At 37.3% G+C, this 20,605-nt stretch overlaps 1 protein-coding gene across 1 annotated transcript; it reads right to left on the reverse strand.

Moving 5' to 3' along the window:
- Positions 1 to 1,654: 1,654 nt before the first annotated feature.
- cpeb1a (cytoplasmic polyadenylation element binding protein 1a) lies at positions 1,655 to 20,236 on the reverse strand. Its single transcript, XM_063004270.1, is given in 11 exon segments — positions 1,655 to 2,854; positions 3,886 to 3,966; positions 4,095 to 4,189; positions 4,280 to 4,478; positions 7,004 to 7,140; positions 7,631 to 7,720; positions 8,910 to 9,023; positions 9,162 to 9,414; positions 10,752 to 10,966; positions 14,671 to 14,868; positions 20,119 to 20,236. Coding segments are annotated over 11 exon segments (1,611 nt in total). The 3' UTR covers positions 1,655 to 2,743.
- Positions 20,237 to 20,605: the final 369 nt, after the last annotated feature.

A 20,605-nucleotide genomic window follows, 5' to 3' on the forward strand; every position in this document is an offset into this window, starting at 1 on the left:
TGGTCTTGTATCTCTCTGATGTGGCCTGAAGGCTTTGTATTAAGCTGAGCTCTTTCTGTTCCTGCTCAAACAGAGTGTGTTTTCTGGGAATGCTGGCTCTAGGACTTTGGTAAAACGTGTTTGTTTGAAGTGTGAATATACACTAAGGCAAGTCACATTGGGAGTAAAATTAGTCCTTACTGACTAAATTTGACTCACCACTGAGCAGATGTTTGGGGTCTCTTTAAAAAGGCTTGTTTACAGAGGCTGATCTGCTGAATCAGAGAACTCAATGTCCATTTTTTCACAAAAACAAGCTCATAACACGTGTCATAAAACATAAACTCATCTGACCACAGCACACATTCCCATTGTCTTTTGGCCCATATTGCATGAGAACTCTATGTTTCTGTGTAGAAGTGATACATTGCTTACTCTTTGTGTATTAAAGTTTCAGGTTTCCTTTTGTATATAGCAGTAGGCTGTAAGTGACAACAGTTTTCTTGCAAGTACTTGCATGAGGCAACAGTTCTTCATGCAATGTTGTTTGATGGCTCAAAGTTATGTCGGTTGATGGTGAAAGACCTAAATTATTTGCAGGTGATTTATTTGTGTTGAGTCATGACCCATCTTTGTTTAAAAAAGTTTAAACCTTCAGTGAATCCTTCTTTTATACCCAGTCTTGATAACCTCACCTGTCAGCTGTTTATTGTAGAATGTTTTAAAACACTCACTCACATTCTCAACCGCTTATCCAATTATGGTCGCACGGGGGGCGGAGCCTATCCCAGCTTTTCAATGGGCGCAAGGCACACAGTAACAGCCTGGACGGGGCGCCACTCCATTGCAGGGCAGACACACACACACCCATTCTCCTATAGGGCAATTTAGTGTGTCCATTTAACCTGACTGCATGTTTTTGGACTGTGGGAGGAAACCGGAGCTCCCGGAGGAAACCCACACAGACACAGGGAGAACATGCAAACTCCTCACAGAAAGGACCCAGACTGCCCCGCCTGGGGTTTCAAAACACTCACTCACTCACTCACTGTCTTAACCACTTATCCAATTAGGGTCGTGGGGGAAGGGGGGTGCTGGAGCCTATCCCAGCTTTTCAATGGGTGCAAGGCACACAGTAACACCCTGGATGGGGCGCCAGTCCATCGCAGGGCAGACACACATACACCCATTCTCCTATAGGGCCCGGACCGCCCCACCTGGGGATCGAACCAAGGACCTTCTTGCTGCAAGGCGACAGTGCTACCCACTACCCACACAAAACTTATTTCACTCTTATTTTGCCTGTCAGAATTTTTTGAGTGTGTTAAGGTCAAATTTAAAATGTGTTTATATTTTTAAAATACAATTTATTTAATTAGCCAAAACAGTAAAAGTAATTCTGGCACTATTGTCAGTTAAAAACAGGATGTCACAGATTCTTGTTTTTATTGGATTTACCAAAATGTCCCAACTATTCAAGCAATGGGGTTTGTATACCTATACCTAAAAGTAATACTTAAAATAATACCTAAAATTAATTTACCCTGTTCATGTTTATAAGTGGTATGTGCTGTATCAAAATAGAAGCTAAAATGTCATTGTACAAAAATGTGCCAAATGTATTGCAACCAAGGCTGAAATCTTGTTACACAAAAATAAATTTGACACGTTTAATGCTTCAACAACTTTATTGTGCCCAACTGGAAGAACTTCCATTTTCTAACCATAGCAACACTTTCAGACATGTGAGGTAGAAATTCTTAAACCCTAAAAAGCAGCTGGGCCAAGCAACAAGCTCAGCACAACAAACCCAAGTAAAAAAAAAAAGAGAACGGGAGGAGACCAAGGAGAAAGAGAGGCAGACAAAAACATACATAGACATAACACTAGGTCTTTGGCACGTAGTTTTAAAATGAAAGCAATGTTGCGCTGAATTTTATCTGTTATGAGTTAGAAAAGATAGGTGTTCTAACCGAGTTAGTTTGAGTTAATAAAAAATAACAGTACGAAAGAGGAAATTAAAGGGTCGTGCTTAAACTGTATTGCCTTCCTCATACTACGTCTTTAAAAAACCATATTCCCCCATTTCACCAAAGTGCAAATAAAAAAAGTGCAACAGTTTGATTAAAATGATGCAGTCAACAGACAGTGTTAAAAGTACGTTTAACGTTTAAATGTTGTAACTGTTATATTTAGTGTTATATATGTATCTGATATCACTATTAAGCATTATTCACTTTAAGTGTGGAATTAATGCTGCTGCATAGTTAGGTCATGCATCAATCATTCAAGTTAGAGTTGAGCCACAGGGCAAACTCCCTAAACACACAGGAAAATGAGTAAATACTGTAAAAATGCCCAATGCTTAAGGGCTTAATTCAAACTGAATAAAAGGGCCAGTTGACCTATTAATAACAACACGCATAAAAATACAGATGTAAGATATTTTTTAAAAATGCAAACAAAACAGCAGATGCTTTTAAAATCAGGAAAATATTTTTCTATATGCCACCTGCAGAAATCTGTGGTTATTTCCATGGTAATTGTTTTCCAAGAAACTGTGCAAATTATTCACCATCACGCAGCTTGTCACTCTGCATAATGCTTTAGTAAACAAGTAAACAGCAAAAAGAGAAAGCAGTGCAACGCATGAACTTTCTATAGTGATTCTCCCAGCTCTGTGGCCTGAAGAAGAAGATGGCACGGTAAACATCTCTGGACTAGATGAGCCATCAGCAGCAGCAATACGGTTAGTGCAGAATATTTAGCTCAGGTTCAGGCTCTTCTGGTTGCGCATGAGAGGCCGGTGACTGCTCAGCGTGTCTGTTGAGTGCTGCCAATGCCAACAGGAACGGCAGTAGTACTTAAAACAAGCCTGAGAGGTCACAGAGACACATAAATTATACATGCAATCAGAAACAATGATCACACTGGTTTTATTGTATCTTGTCACTGATTCACCATTATTTTACACATAAAGTTATCCAAGCCAGCTGTAAAACAAGAGTTTGAGCTCCATCACATACAACCAATGTTACTAATCTATTGAACGCTATTTTATAAAACACTTAGTGTCAATTCCATTGATTTAATCTGTTGTGATTCAGAAACAGATTATTTATAAAACACAAAACTGTAAAATGTATATTAACCTGAAACTATATGTTAAAGGTGCTCAGCACTGACATACACTGGGGTGGGAGTAAATGTTTAAATATGCCACTGTTCATAAAATAGTTCAAACTTTCACAACAGGCAGACATGTTTAGTACAGTTCTTCAAGTATAGTAAGCTAAGCTAAAATGTTGCATTTTAAAATGTTACCCCAAAAGTCGGTTAAAAGTCAGTATTGTTATGAAACTGTGACAGAACAACTGTGAAAAGACTGTATGACTTTATGACATAACAGAACAAATAAACGTCTGAATTCACTTACATTTAAACAATTTTCTATATCCGCATGTGTTTGTATCATCTTTGTTAAGGTAAATAAAGTAGCTAAACACTATGAACTTGCACTGCACTCTTTTCTATTTTCTATATCATTCCTAATCTATACCTTTCATACCAATAGGGCTAGCACCTTGTTTAATAATTCAATTTATCATACATTTAACTTTTTCATTTAATGTCATTTTTATCAAGCGTTTTATTCTGGTCAGGGCCACAGGGCTTCAGCCACCCCCCTTTGACATAGCCAATCATGTCTGTGTAGATGCCCCGCTGACCAATAGATCTTGGTTTGAATCTGAGTGGTGGTGGATTAGTGCCAGCTTAACCATATGTATAATGTTTAACTAATTAGAATCAGAATCACTTTATTATTGTGTTGTTTATATAAGACCTTGAAAATTAAATAACTGACTCAAATTAAGCATGTGCATGTAAATACACTCAATGTCTTACCTGATCTCTGCAGAAGAACGGGCCTGGCTGACAATTACAGATTTGGCACACGGAGTCGTCAAGGTAAGGATCAATTTGAACCTACCACAGGTAAAAGATATAATCATGCCAAATAAATCAAGTAAAATATAATTCTGGCTGGTCATCTCATAGCAGTACAGATCAGACTCCAGGACGCAGTAAATTTTCAGTACATTTTCCATTCTTACCTTTTTGGTGAATTTGGCGGTCTTGATCTCAACAAATGCAGCATGCAGTGCTCTTAGATAACTCCTTTGGCTCTTGAAGGTCACCCGTCCTGATCCTGCAAAATAAAAGATCACACACTGATGTCACACAAAATTTTTATAACCCAGAGAACCAGAGGCTGCAGTCCAGGTAGTTAATGACAGACCTATTGGATATTTGTGCTTGTCTGTGTCGATCCCAGCATATGTGACTTCTCCGAACAATTCCTCCATGATGAGGGCCAAAGCTTCAGCGTTGAGCATGCCGTGCAGAGCTCCCACAAACACTGTTCTACAAGGAAAAAGGCGCAGCGAGGGAGAGCCTACGAAATTACTGTCCGAGATCACCCACGGGATCACCTGTACCTATGTGTAAAGAGAGAGAAGACAGAATTTATTGCAATTTATTTGTCTTCCAGTGCATCTGCCACAAGAAACTACTGACACAATATTTAGAACACTAGTATGCTTTGTCAAACTGTCGAGACATTTGGGACAGAGGCAAAATAAGACTAAGGTTATACAAGTAATACAATTCTGGAAGGTTCTACAATCAGCAGTTTACCTGGTGATCAAGATTAAATATAAAAGGAAAATCCACCAAAGGGATAGTCTTTGCAAGCAAGGATGGGTCATGGTTCACCAATTTGTGCCAAACTTCATGAGAAAATTGTTGTCATTGTTTCTCAAACTTCATGAGAAAATTGTTTCTTGGTGCAATATTGCAAATAATTTAGGTAGTAGTCATCATCTACTGTTCATCATAGGGCTGGGCGATATATCGATATTTTAAAAATATCGATATATTTATATACGCGATATAAGATAAGACAATATCGCATATATCGATATAAATGTTGCGTTCCAGTTAGATCCGACAGTTCGTCTTTCTCTTCTCCCAGTTTGTCTCTGCACATGTTCACCTGCCCCGCCCCTCTCCCTCACTGAACACAACTCGCCCCTCCCCACCGCTTCACCAGTAATTCCTGCAGGCAGCGATAGCATGGAGACGGATAAAGACATGACAGAAGCTATCGAAGAGGAGCTGCTTACTAAAAAGAAAAATAATGACTAATTTTGTAATTATTTGGAGACGGTTCGAATTCAAAGTGTCAGATGAGCAGCAGAATAATGTATTCTGTAGAGAATGCCGAAAACAAGTCCAGATAAAAGGTTCCAGCTCCGTGTACCTTCATTCGTTTTTCACTTCAAATCCCAAAGTTAAAAAACAAGAAAACGAGTCGTTATTCGTTTCAAAAACCAACACAAGCGCATGCACGCGCTGACATGCACGTATTTACTTCACATTAAGTGTTGAGAAAGTAATAATAACGTAACGGTGCGTCTCCTGTTGTTCTGACTCTTGTGTTTGTATATGTGATGTGCATGTATTTGCTCTATCTGTAAAAACAAACATTATGGGGATTTCTGTACTGGATGTTGTATGTGGTTGTGTTAGTTTATACTGGACGATCGCCCGACGTCCGACACGTCATTTATTTATTTATCTTCTATTATAGTATTTCTTGTTGTCGGCCAATAAACAACCAAACATTATTAAATTGCATGAACTAACTCTGCAGTAAACAAGGAGCAAACAGCAATTAAACAGCAAATAAAGCTGTTAAATAATAATAAAGTGCATGAAGAAGAACGCTGATTAAAATGCATTAAATGTTGTAATAGTTACACAGTAACATGAACGATTAGTTCTGCCTGTATTACAGAACTGAGTTCTATACAGTAAAAGAAAATATTAATGTAAATGTTAATGTTGTGGCGACATAAACATAAAATAATGTATAAAGTCCAAACATGGGGGGGTGGGGGGTTAACGAGGGGTTTACTTTAACGGGGTTTTACTTTTAATGTCACACAAGCTCAGCCGGAAACCGTGTCATTCCAACATCTTCCCTACACATGCGCTCCCTGCGCCCTATAGTACACTTAACATTCTTAAAGGGCCAGACAATATATTTGTAATTCACGTTAGACAACAGGAGATGCCTTAGAAAACAACTTTTTTTTTTCTTAGAATAGCTCTTTTTTTTTTTTTAAGCAAAAATAATTCTTGTGTGAAGCTTCCCCAGCATGAATATTAATAAAAGTGCCTGTAAAAAAATTGGAACATGTAGCTTTGTCTCAGAAGTGTCTTTTTGTTATTACCTTATGGAATAAAAAAATATCGAGATATATATCGTATATCGCCATTCAGAAAAAAATATCGAGATATAATTTTTTATCCATATCGCCCAGCCCTAGTTCATCATATCATGAAAAGATTAAAGGAAGGGAAATCTCCATGCATTGTGGAAACCGCTGCTAAATTTGTGTGACCACTGAGCCCTGAGGCAGTATTGTTTCATGCTACCATAATGGACATTGCCACATGGACTCAAGGGTATATTGGAAAATCATTGTCACTTAACACAGTCCGCCGATGCATCAAACAAATGCAACCTAAAACTGTGTTATGCAAAGAGAAGGCCATATATTAATTTTGATTTAATTTGATTTGATTAATTCTGTATCCTATTAAAAATATCCAAGCTTTTTGGGGTGTGTTACGGGCATCAATTTCTAATTGTGTTTATATTTAACAAATAGAATTGTCTGGCAATAAAAACACTGAAAATCTTGAAAATTTGTCCTTTTCTCTGTTAAATAAAGGTTCAAATTACGGATATCAGTTTTTATTGCATTTTAAGGGAGTGTCCCAACTTTTCTGGAAATAGGGTTTGTATGTATAGATTAATCACAGTTGACAAACTGCACTTTTTCCAGATAAACAAGAAAACAACCTAAAAACAAGCTCATAAAAATGTGGATAAAAACATTACAAACTTATTAAGAAAAATCTATGTTTGTATGTAACAGTACATGATACTTACATCCTTACAGCGAATCCTCTTGCTGGACATCTTGAAGAAGTACTCCAGATAATCTCCAGGAGGCACATGACGTGGGCTGCAGGCCTGTAGCAGAGCTTTTACTGACTTCTCCACCTCAAACACTAGGTACACATAACCTACAGAAAACACTTACTAAGCAGCTGCCATTTAAACATTTGATTGCTGTTCTTTAATATTACACATTACCATTATTAGTTATACGACATGGCCAAAAGTATATGGACATTTTAACATGATGTCATTGGACATCCCATTTGAAAACTGTGGGCAGTTGGTCCACTATAACAGCCTCAAATGTTCTATGAAGACTCTGGGAATAGTTTGAAGTGTGTCTGGTGGAATTTTTGCCCTTTAGTTGAAAGAGCACTGTGAGATCAGGCACTGTTATTGGGTGAGAAGGCCTGGCTTGCCAATGACTTTCCAATCAATCACAAAGATGCTCAAGTGAGGATAATTTTAGGGCTTTGTGAAGGCCACTAGAGTTCCTCCACACTAAACTGGCCAGACCATGTCATGGGTTGAATATTCTGAGCATCAAAAGTGGCCTGTCAGGGTATTTCTTGTATACTAAATTTGTCATAGCTGTGTTTTTACTAGGCTGATTACCTTGAGGTGGGCATCGATGGTGTTTGCCATCCTTACCAGGCCACTCCACATGTAAAGGTCCAAACATACTAAATGTGTTTAAAAGACTAGCTGTAGACACAGAAACAGTCAGATTTAGAAAAAAAACATAAATATAACATATTTATTAAATTACCCATCCAAACACAAGTTTCGATTTGGGTGTAGGTTGTAAGAAGGATACCAGAACACATTAACAATGTATTCTGTAATGCATAGGACAGATCTGAAACTTAGATATAAATATACAATGTACATTACATATAAACATAGATAATCACTAAATTTGATCAACTGGAATGAAATAATCAGACAATTCTGAACTTTGTATAAGTATATTTAAGTATATTTTATCTTTTGGGGTTTTTAGTGAACACCAGGCATCTGACAATCCTGTTGTACTTCTCTATTCGCATTACAGTGTAGCACCAGCATGCTGGTATTTTGCCTGGGTATTAAGTGGCAAAATCAGACAAAATATAAAAAACACAATGCTGATTACAAGGGAACTGTTCTAGATTGGTCAATTAGCCCATTAGAACTTGTAAACACACCAGCAGATAGGAATTCAGCTCTCATAGATATGGTGCAATCTTTTTCAAGATGAATTTTATTAGATTAAACGTTTATTGTAATCATGATTGTGTTAATATTATATAGGATAAAGAGAAAGATTTTGCCTAGTGTACTGTATATTGGCCACGCATGTTTCCTCAATTCAGTTGTGCCATCTCTAACTAGGAGAATTTGTTCTTAGTGTCTCCTTACATTTATACCCCAGGAATACAGATTATAATAAAAAACATCTTTGAAGATGCTAAACACGTAGGTTAATGTTTGATCTTTTTTATTTTAAACATTTATTAGTTAGATTTTCCTAATATTTTTAGTTAAGACTAATGTAATTATCCTCATTTTTATCGATGTGTACAAAGGGCGCTTTTGGCTGGTCATGATTGTCTATGTACACACAGCATCCCACACCATCATAATCAGAACATGCATATTAGCTCAGGTCCACAAATTTCTGTGGCGTTCTTGGAGAAAGACTTATGGAGAACCTCTGTGTTTATAAAATGTATCCCAATATATTTAACCTGAATAAAAAAAATTATATTGAAATGATAAAGTTATGCATGTTGTTATAGAGGTTTTTATAGCTACATAACCTATATTAATAGCATTAATGTAGGTTATTCAACACATAATGCATTGAGATTTTGCTGCAGATAAATAAGTGTACGTTGCATGTATTATTTACCCTCTGTAACATCCCATGGCACTCCTCCTAGAAACACTTTACAGGAGTAGATTGGGTTTTTGTAATTTCGTGTTGGCAGCTGTCCAGCCCAGGTACAAGCAGCTTCATTGGTTGCTATAAAGAATATTAACACATATCTTAATCCATTAATCTGAAATAAAACTAGCACACTAATGACCTAATGACCCTAATGCAATACATGACATATTTAAAACATACACAGTGGCAGCTAACAAACATACAGAAATGTACCTGCTGCCTGCCTGTGTAGCCGAGCCTTCCTCTCAATACTAAAAGAGTGCTCTGGTGTCTCCAGAGTGGTCCAGCTGGGCCAGGTGGTTGTTTTTGTCCAGCACTTTGCCAGTGACGTTTCAGGTACAGTTGGGAGAGTAGGGGCAAGAGGAGAGATGGGGTCCTCTCTGTGTCCCATGCCAGGTTTTACACCGTCTCGCTGAGTGCCGAAGAGGACATTCAAGTTCATAGGAGGAGATATCCTGAGACTGGACTAGAGAAGAAAGGAGACCCACACTGTAACAATACATTTGAACAATACTGTAAACCAGTATATTAAAAAATCTCTCCAAAACTAAATGTTTTTTTTGCATTGTGCACTCTTAGTGATGAAAACGTCTGTGTACACTGCATAAGAACAAGTTATCTAATTAACTCATCAAACAGGCAGATTACCAAGCACCTTGACATCCTCAAGGACATCTGGATGTCAATAGATTTTTATCTTAAAACTAAATGCAATCTATCCTCCTTCATGTATAACAACCAAGCCTCTTCTGTTACCTAAATGTTCCATTGTTTCCATTTTCAATGTCATACCAAAATCAGTAGCCCAGACGGATTGTTTTTAGGATTTCTCACAGTAACTTCACAAGTTGTGGGAGTGTGTTCTTGCATATGATGTAAAACATTTGACATTTTTATTTTTCATTTCTTTCTAACAGTTTCATGTTCTACCACAGCTTTATCCTGATCAGTGTTGCAGTGGGTGGAGTTTCCCCAGAATAATTGGGTGTAGTAACCCACACTGAACAGGATTCCAATCCATTGCAGGGCCCCTCCATAGCCAATTATCTGTATTTAGATATCTGACTGGCCGATTGCACCACTGGGGATTTAAACTCTGGATTGCAGCAGTAGTGCAACGCAACGTAAAATAAAATATATGCAATTCAATAAATGTGAATGGCAAGTCATTACATCCAGAGTGAATTGCAGAGTAAGCTAGGTTATTTATTAGTTGACTACTTACTATATGGTATTGGATATAACATATGTACTAAACAGAGGTAGCTAAAGTAGCCTAAAATGTTACTAAAAGTATTGTACTAATTATTATAGTATTTAGTGTATTACTTAATACACGATATCAGGCTTTTTTTCAGTGTAAATATAGATAAAATTAACTAAACTTATAAAACAGTGTCCTCAAGTTGAGTTTTTATTTATTTATCCACAGCAATTGATTCTACATTTACATTTTCACAATATGATGGCATTCCACAATCTATTTCATGGATTTTTGCTCCACAAAATGCAACCAATCAAAAACGCAGTGGCCAAATTTATTGGTTAATAAGAATGTATTCTGTCTTCATTTACACTCAAAATTACACATTCAATAGGAGCAAACCTTACTTGCGATAGCTGTAATTGTTCTAAATGACATTTTCATGCACAGGTGCACTATCACTGACTTTATGAATGGGATTAAATTACTGTGCCATCATATTGTAATCATTATTAACTATGTTCTAATTGTAACTATGTTTTATTGTTTCACACAGTTATATTTGCTGCGGTTCTTATAGAACATTTGTATTTATTTACCAGGTGGTCAGATCCGGATGATACGCCGCTGGTCTCAGAGTCGACAGGACTGCTGGAACCAGAGTTTAGCAGAGAGAGAGATTCCATTGCTGCAGTAATACCAGTCAGACTGGGAAACTGTTCCAACAGGTCCCCTCCAGTCAGCGAGTGGTGGCTCTGATATCCCTGCACTCTGTCCAGAGCACCTTCTAGAGGGGTCGGCAACAACCCCAACACTGCCATACAAACAATGTGGCTATGAGAGGCAGCAAATATTTTATCATTGGGATAAATAGCAAATTGTTCTACAATGTTATGCATGTGGAGTAGTTTTTGGCATAGTATTTTAACAAAGACACACAGTGCCATTAACATCGAACCTAATAATCAATCACAAAGGCCTTATTATGCAGGTTAAATATTCATTCATTCATTGTCTGTTTAACTAAGGGTCGTGGTGAGTCTGATTCAATGGGTGAAAGGCAAGAAACCTACTAGACAGGTCGCCAGTCCATCACAGGGTGAGTGAAATATACAGTATTATTTAATTTTGAAGTATTTATTTAAAACAGTATTAAAACAGGTTTATACATAGTACAGTATGTACCCATTTTTTATATAATTTTTTAAAATTCAATTCAATTCCAAATACAAATGCTATTTTAAACCAAAATCCAAACCACACCTAAAAACATCATATGATTTAATTTGGTGTGATGCCTTATTTTTGCACTACACAAATAGTACCCTAAGACATTTTTATTTTCATGTTTTACCACCGCTTTATCTTAGTCAGTGTTGCGATGGGTCAGGTTTCCCTGGGATCACTTGGCGCAATGAGCAGGGCCTGGGCATAGCCAAACATGTCTATATGTAGACATGTATCAGCCAGACTGGCCGATGTCACCGTTGGGATTTAGACCCTGTATTTCAGTAGGTAAGCGTAATTTATTGCTGTGCTACCCGAGAGCCTGTTATTCTTACTATTCATTTGATATAAGTACTAGCAAAGAAGCAAACAACAGAATGAATATTTAACTTCATTCAATTCTTCTTTTCAGTTATATGTGAAGTGAAAAAACCTGAAGTGACACAGCACTAAATGAGAAAGTAGAACTGAGCTGGTTTGGCTGATGTGCTAGCTTCTGTGTCATCTGCTTTATATAGAAGAACTAGGGCAGATCAAATGTGAAGCACATTGGGACTTCACTATGTGTGTACAGTAAATATACTGCCATCTGTATAGGTACATGGTCACAGTCACAGATGTTTTACCTGCACATATATTGACATAAGAAAATTCAGTAATTGTGTATTTAGATCCCATATGTAGTAAAGGAGCCATATATAAGAATGTGTTTTCATATATGTAAAATACATGTTCGCAAACACAGAATTATGCACTTACAGATAGAACATATATGGTCATATATGTCTCTATATAATCAATAACATCAATTCTTGATAATGTATTAATATTTCTAAATAGCTTTTAAAATGCTATAAATAAATGTAGAGGATAGTTAGCCAACACCTCTCAAACATGTTGAACAACTACATGTAATGCCATACTTTTTGCATTAACAATTGTAAATCCTTATTTGCATTCATTTTTTTATTGTGATGGGGCTGGTTGCACCTCTCCATTTAATTATGAGGCAAAGCCCAACTGCAAGTGCTTTAACCAAGGGAGAACAATACTGTGGCTAAAAAGTTACCAACAAAAAGTGGATTGTTACAAATAACTAACAAAAACAAAGTATCACATGAAAGACACGAAAACATCCAATAATAGAGAAGGTGGATAGAACAGGAATAGTGCAGAACTACACCATCTGTAAAAACAGGTAAAACGTAGTGTTCAGAACCAGCCGGTACCAGCAATGCATTGCGCATCCCAAGCATAAGCAATCCACTCTCCTAGGGTAGTTCTTTTATGAGGCCCAAAAAGCCACAACACCAGGGTGAGTTCCCAGAAAACTAAAGAAACTCTGGCATCACACGCAAGCAGAGGACTGGACTGGACCAAGATGCCCAGTATCACAGCTTCAGAAAAAAAGCAGGTGTGCTATCAAAGGAGCTGCCAAGTGTAAACGGAAGAAACCGCAATATATAGAAAACCTTTCACCTGAGGCAAATTAACGCTCATGAGGCGCAGGTGATTGTCAATCAAGAGACTGACGCATCAATCATATGCGCCTCTGTGCCTCCTCTGATGGCCAAAATAGCAACAGGCAACACAGAAGGAAACTACTCTTAATGTGGCTGAGCTGCAAACTACTTTAGCAACCGCCATGTTAGACTTATTCTCTCCCGCCCGACACGATTCACTAAACCATTATAACCTTAAATAAAAAAAAAATCTAAATGATCTTTTTGTAATATTTGTGGAAGAAATACTGACCGAATAGTCATTGTGGTCTGTTGTATGACAGAAACCATACTCATGAGGGGATGTCCCAAACTGATAATGAGCAGTATCTTGCTTTTACATTATTTTCCAATTCAATGCACTGATATACTGTATTTCAAACACAAATAGTCTCAAACGTTAGTGTCTTTTATCTTTTGTGAAACCTGATGGCATAGTGTTAGTTGCGACAGACATCTAAATTCAAGGACATAAACAGTGACATATTGGACTTATAAAGATACAAAAGGGGTCATAAATGCATAATACCAGCATAACAATTTACAAAGAGAATGTATACACTTGTTTGTCTACAGACGTACCTTTTCCTATCTGTAGTAAACAAATGCTAGCAGATCAAAGCTAAGCTAGCTCTGGTGTTTGGCAAAAGACAGCACTAAGACTAAGCACAGAGCTTCCAGAATGATCTATAATTACCGCAGCAAATTACATTTACTCTCTCTCACAGTCAAATATACATAGTGATGGGTTTCCTGAAACACTAGAAGCATCATATTCACACACAAGCATGCAGAAACACAAAACAGGCTTTCACAAAAAGATTAAATCAATACTTGAATTCTTTGAATGGATGATGATAGTTATAATAATAATACATTTTATTTATATAGCGCTTTTCAAGATACTCAAAGACGCTTGTTATAAGTTATAAGAACAATGAGGACAAAAATACATTTATTATGTTTTATTTGAACATGCTTTAAAATCAGCTGTATCAGGCACTAAATGTAACTAATAATAATAATCGATCCAGGGTTTGATAATTGATAAATGATCTATAACTACATTATGACTCATAACTGCATATAGTGACTCTAGAGTCTTCTAACAGACAGAATCCACTTGCCAGTGTATAACTACATGGCCACACAGACAGGATCAAACCTTGGGGCTGAGAAGTAAACACTGACTGCTGCACTACTGTGGCACCATACAGCACATTACAATCTGTTAAAGATAATGTCAGTGATTTTCATAGGGCTAGCAACATAGAAAATTCAATGTTCTAAATACGCAAGCATGCAACCTGCTTATCAATGATTAACAGATAAGCAGAACCACATTCTTGGGAAGATTGGTTAAATTTTTCTCTCAGCCTCTTCCTGTTTTTCAGGTTTACAGATTTTGGTCAATCACAGAAACTGTGTATTTTTACTTAACATGTATTACTTAACATGCAAGTTTCGAGTATTCAAGAAGAATGTTAACAGAGGGTGTACATAGTGGTGATGTAGAACCACTATGTACACCCTCAAACATAAGAGCAGACCTAAACAAAAAGATACAGCTAAAAAGTCAACCATTCATTAATTCAAACACTAAGACATACAACAAGGATTTTCACCACATATGGACATTAATAAGGCTTAAAAACTCAATGTGACTGTAAACACAATTAAGTTTGTTTAGTTTATGGACTACACTGGCTAAAAACAATAGCACCAGCTCTACTATAACAACACTGATGACAAATGACAAATCAGAATGCACATTGTCTGTAGTACTCACTGTTTTCAGGGGAGGAGGGCCTGGCTGGAAGTTCGGGCTCAGTGCATGTCCAGGGCCGCTCCCAGTAGGTCTGGCTGAGCGACTCCAGGCCTAAACTGAACTCAGAAAAACTCAGCAGGTTAAAGGGAGAGTCCTGCTCCTCCTCACTGCGGAACGGCATCCTGCTGGATACGGCAGAGCATCCTGCTTCTGGTAGTTCTACAGATATACAGAAATAAAGCATAATACTGTCTTATACTCCCAATCGCATATGCAGCTTAGTACTACACACCAAAGATTAAAGCTTAAAGGCAGACCTTCTGCGCTGCCTGTCGAGGCATCCATTAGCCTCTGTGTGCATCACTGACACGTTAAACATGTGAGTCTCTCACGGCTAAAGTCAGCACTTTCATTAGACTCCTCAAATCATAATCACACTGCCAGCTCCACTCAGTCCAAATATTTGTGACTGCCTTGACTAGCTCTGTGTGTTATTGTGGTGTCAGGCTCTCTGCTGCACTGCTCTAGGCATTCTCATTACACACTCTCTTACATTTTCTCTCTCTCTTTTTCTCTCTGCTGAGTCAGGCCTGTGACTGGAGCCAGGCCAAAGGGAGGGAGGAAGAGAGAGAAAGGTATTGGAAAATGAGTGTACTAGCTGGAGCTTATAATTGTTGTGATTCAGCTTGTCTGAGTGAACAGTTTCATTTTCTTTTCGGATAGATCAGACACACCCCGCCTTGAGTCACTCGGTACATTTAAAGACTTTACACTGAAATACTGTATATACCCAATTTATTTTATAACAAAATGTTCAATTATAGGTCTGGCACTGCTAATATTTATCTAAGTAATAGATCAAACCTGTACATGTGTATTTTTTCACAAGGGTGGTCACAAACCTTAATAATGTACACACAAAATATCTATTTTAGTATTTTGAGGCAATCTAATTACGTTCCGTCAACAGAGATCTGTTCACTGCATAATGCAGATGGGGTGAACCAATATAGCGCCAAATGGCTTTAAGTCACTGTGTATAGAATGATTGCCTCTGGTTTTACATATATGTCCCTCTCAATGTTTTCAGATTAATTAATTGACTTTTAGAATTCAGTCAGAAATCTTGACTGGCCCTGCAAGTCTTAAAAATACTGATCACTAATGAGTCTGATTTGGCATGTTTTAAAAAAAAGATGTCATGCCATGTAGGTTGCTGTTATCTCATTATTTGGCATCAAATAAAAACAAAAGTGTACACACAACAGGCCCAAATACTGTAAAATGTCTCAGCATCAATTATTTGACAATATTCTGAGCTCAAAATTGCCATTTTAATTATAATAACTACAAAAAGATGTAGAGCTTTCATATACAGACATGCACAGCTCTCTGTTACCATAAGCTAACAGAGCTGTGTACACATACCCAGGCACTACATCTTACAAGTGGCCTAGACATATTTAAAGAGACAATCTCATGTAAATAATAATTAAGAATATGGCTATTGTGTGTTTGCTGCTGTTCATAACTAACAAAACTGCCACACATCCACATGCACACAGTCGTTCATAACACATCATTACTGTGCATTTGTATGTGTGCACACTAACAGGGCTGTTGTTTGTTCTGCCTGGAATCCACCCAAGAGCAACGTGATTCAGCAACCACTTAAAAAAAACCTGCTGACACAATTATCCTGGTGCAATACAGTGGATATAAAAAGTCTACACACCCCTGTTACAATGACAGTGTTTTGTGATGTAAAATAAATCAGACCCAGATAAATCATTCCATATTTGTAATTTGAATTTTTTATGAAGTTACTTTTATTGACAAGTTTATTTAGCCCCATACAAATTTATCTCAGGGATATGTTGTAACTGCATGAATACACAATCAGCGATATAAGATATTTAGGTCTTTTAATGTTTAAAAGTTGCCTTTAAAGGCAATCTGAGGGTCTATAGATGGAGATGCATTTATAGTTACACAGTCATCGACCAATTCTTTGGCAGTCAAATGCTTCCTGCGATATGATTAGTCTGTGGTGCATTATTCTTCGGATAAGACGTGAGGAGCATACAACCTGAAGAAGATTTACACAGAAGCACTATGCAAAATGTTAATTTTAAAGATTGTCGATCGGACAATCTTTGCTTAACGTTATCTTACATGTTATTGCGCAACATAGCACTGCAGTTACACCATATTTTTGCCATTGCATAGGACATAAGACAAGTAATAAAAAATAGTCTTAAGGTATGCTATAGCGCCACCATCAGGCCAGTTGGGCTAAGCTTAAGGGTCGCAAAACAATGCCTTTCCTTACAAATAAAAACATCCAAGCTTGAATATATTTTGCAAAAACGTCTCAAGTCTGTCAAAAGGATGTGGGAGAATGTGTTACTGTCTGATGAGACCAAGGTTAAACTTTTTGGCCATAAGTCCAAAAGGAATGGCTGGTGCAAAAACACTGCACATTACCAAAAATAACACCATACCTACAGTAAAGCATGGTGGTGGCAGCATTATGCTTTGGGTCTGTTTTTCCTCAGCTGGAACTGGTGAATGGAATTCTGAACAGTTCCATCAGTCAATTTTTGGCACTAAACCTTCAGGCCGAAGATTCCTAAAGAGGAATTTTACCTTTCAGCCCGACAATGACTTAAAGTATACTGCCACATCAACAATGGCCTTACCAAAAGATCAAATTTTTGAAATGGTCCAGCCAGAGCACAGACCTGAATCCAATTGAAAATCTGTGGGATATCAGGAGGAGAGCTGTGCACGGGAGATGTAACAGGGGTGTATCCACTGTATTTACATAAACTCTGGTTGAAAAAGCACCTGTGCGCATGCAATCAGACATAGGAGAAGCCACTGCACATATAATTCCTATTTTGGAGTAGTGCTTCTGTATGGTAAGTAAAGCTGATAAAATGGACAATCTGTGTAGAAACAAAGAGGTAGTTTTAATGTTATGGCTGATCGGTGTATATGGACAGTATAATGTGGACACACCTTCTAATTACTGAGTGTATCAGAAATATAAACTGAGAAAGGTAGAAAACACCCTGGACAGATCGCTAGTACTTCACAGGGCAAACACACACTCACACTGATACCTAGGGCAATTTTAATAGCTCCAATTAACCTGAATGCATGTCTTTAAACTGAAGGAGGAAACCACAGACACAGGAAGAACATACAAACTCCTGTATAAAATATAAAAATTTATTTAATTATATGACCCCAGGTTTGTGGCAACAGTTTTGGAAAGGCCCTTTTTCTTGCAGCATGCACAAAGCAAGGTTCATAAAGGAGAGTTCGTCGAGTTTGGTGTGGAGTAACTCCATTGGCCTGAATTAAACCAAGCCAGGCTTTCTCACATCCTCCTTTGCAGCTGTAACAGCTTTTACTCTTCTGGGATGTTAGACTAATAGGCCTGGCTCACAATCGTTACAAATCCATTTTAACAGCATTTCATAGGTTTGAGGTCAGGGTTCTGTGCAGGCCACTTAACACCAAACTCAACCACGTCCTTATGGACTTTGCTTTGTACACAGGGTCACAGTCATGATAAAACGAGACAGAGCCTTCCACAAACTGTTGCCACAAATATGTTTTTTGTATATGCATATTATTTAATTTTGTATAATTGATTTTATACAGAAATTAATGTGTCTGAAACACCAGGATTTAATAATTTGAAGTGTCCACATGATATTTGACCGTTAATAATTTCCAATGTTTGAGTATTCTACACTGACAAAAAAGCTTATGATTGGGCCTAACTTCAGTAAATCCAAAATACAGTGGTACCTTGAAACTTGATGTCAATTGGTTCTGGGAGTGGCACTGAGTTTAAAAGGTGTTGATTTTTAAGGTATTTTTTCCCATAAGGATGTATGGGGAAACATGTTAATATGTTCCGTGGTCCTGCAGAACTGCATAAATTGTAGGCTAATGTAAAGTAATGTGGTTGTTTTTGACATTTAAACACTGAAATTAACACAAATATAAAATAAAAAACACTGAAATACAATTGAAAAACAGTAAAAAAAAAAAAAAAATCAATATAAAAATACAATAAAACCTGCACTTTACGTTTAAGGGTACAAATGTCTTGACGAAGGGTGTTGAGTTTCAAAGATTTTGAGTTTAGGGGACGTTGAGTTACAAGGTACCACTGTAGAAGGAAAAAACTATTAATATTTTAAGAGAATAATAAACATTTATTCATATGACTGTTTTACCACTGGTTCATTCTGGTCTGGGTCGAAGTGAGTCTGATTAATTGGGCGAAAGGCAGGAAACAACCCAGACAGGTTGCCAGTCCATCAAAGGGCAGACACGCACACACACTTAGGACAATTGTTACTATCTCCAATAAACCTGACTACATGTCTTTGTACTGTGGGAGGAAACTGAAGCACCCGAAGGAAACCCTTGCAGACACAGGGAGAACATGGAAACTCCACTCAGAAAGGACCAGCCAGGATATAGAACCCAGGCCCTTTTTGCTGTGAGGCGAAAGCACTACCCACTGCATCACTGTGCTACCCAATAATAAATATGCTTAACAAATGTAATTCTTTCCTATACTGCTCCAGATTGCTAGCTGTATGGAGAGTACAATAAAGTGACATTACTGTTGGAAAGAAAACGTGTCATTTTCCACTAAGAGGAAATTTGTCAGGTTGGTCAGAAGTAATCTATGAACCAGTTTTTGGAACATTAATGGCTGTATTTGTAGTCAAGAGATAGCTTCACCCCTTTGCTAAATTCCTAAAGCAGCACACGAATGCTGTACTTCATTTCTTGTTTAATTAATTTATTTTTTTACTTTTTTTTCATTTTTACTATTTTTAAGGTAAAATGTAATTTAAGTAATTTATTACATGATTTGCTTTTAAGATAAGAATGAAACTAGTCTAGATTGCATACTTATTCTTGTACATTTTGAATAAGGAATTATTCATATAAAGCTTGATGGGTAGCACTGTTGCCTCACAGCAAGAAGGTCCTGGGTTCGATTCCCAGGTGGAACGGTCCAGGTTGTTTCTGTGTGAAGTTTGCATTTTTCCACCATGTCTGTGTGGGTTTCCTCCCACAGTCCAAAGACATGCGTTGGGTTAATTGGAAATACTACATTGCCCTAGGTGAATGTGAGTGTTTGCCCTGTGATGGACTGGCAACCTGTCCAGGGTTTTCCCTACCTTTCGCCTTGTAAATCATACACATTAAGTGAATTATATAGCTGTAGAATTACGGATTCTAATCAATCAGCAGGTAATAACTAATTGTCTACAGCTTGAACATGAATGTAGTGCCTGCTGCAGCATATGACATCTATACATTCATGTGCTTCTTCAAATATGTTGGTGACCATACTGAATATGTTCCACAAATGCTAATGTAATTTGGTTTTAAACAGTAATAAGGGCGGGTTTGGATCTCTCTTACCTGGCAGGTGATTATGGGGGTTTAAGTCTTGACCAATGTTAGCATTTTGACTCCAAATCTTCATCACTGAGACGTTCATCCTCATCACATTTTCTTCACTTCAGGCTACTGTAGACATCTGATAAGCAAGTGCGCAGCTTCATTCTGGTCAGAACAGTAAAGGACAGTACACACAGTATTCATTAAACACAAATAATACTGATATCTATGTAAAACCTAGTACATAACATCTAAATACACTTACACAAAGTGGGCATTCAGTAAAAAATTAATTGTATTCATTTATAGGTGCATGTTAGGAAGCAAGTTCTTTTTAGCGACTTTGTAGTTTCCTCCGTCAGACAGAGTTATTCCAGTTTATTATAATGAGTTCAGCCGACATAGAAACTGCTTCTGCCTTACTACGTTTAATAAAACAGCATGTGACGGGTTTCATAATCAAAGCAAAACTTTACACTTTAAATTTTTAACATTATAACTATAAAAC

The sequence above is a fragment of the Trichomycterus rosablanca genome, chromosome 1, assembly GCF_030014385.1.
Source record: "Trichomycterus rosablanca isolate fTriRos1 chromosome 1, fTriRos1.hap1, whole genome shotgun sequence".
NCBI classification, from domain to species: Eukaryota; Metazoa; Chordata; class Actinopteri; order Siluriformes; family Trichomycteridae; genus Trichomycterus; species Trichomycterus rosablanca.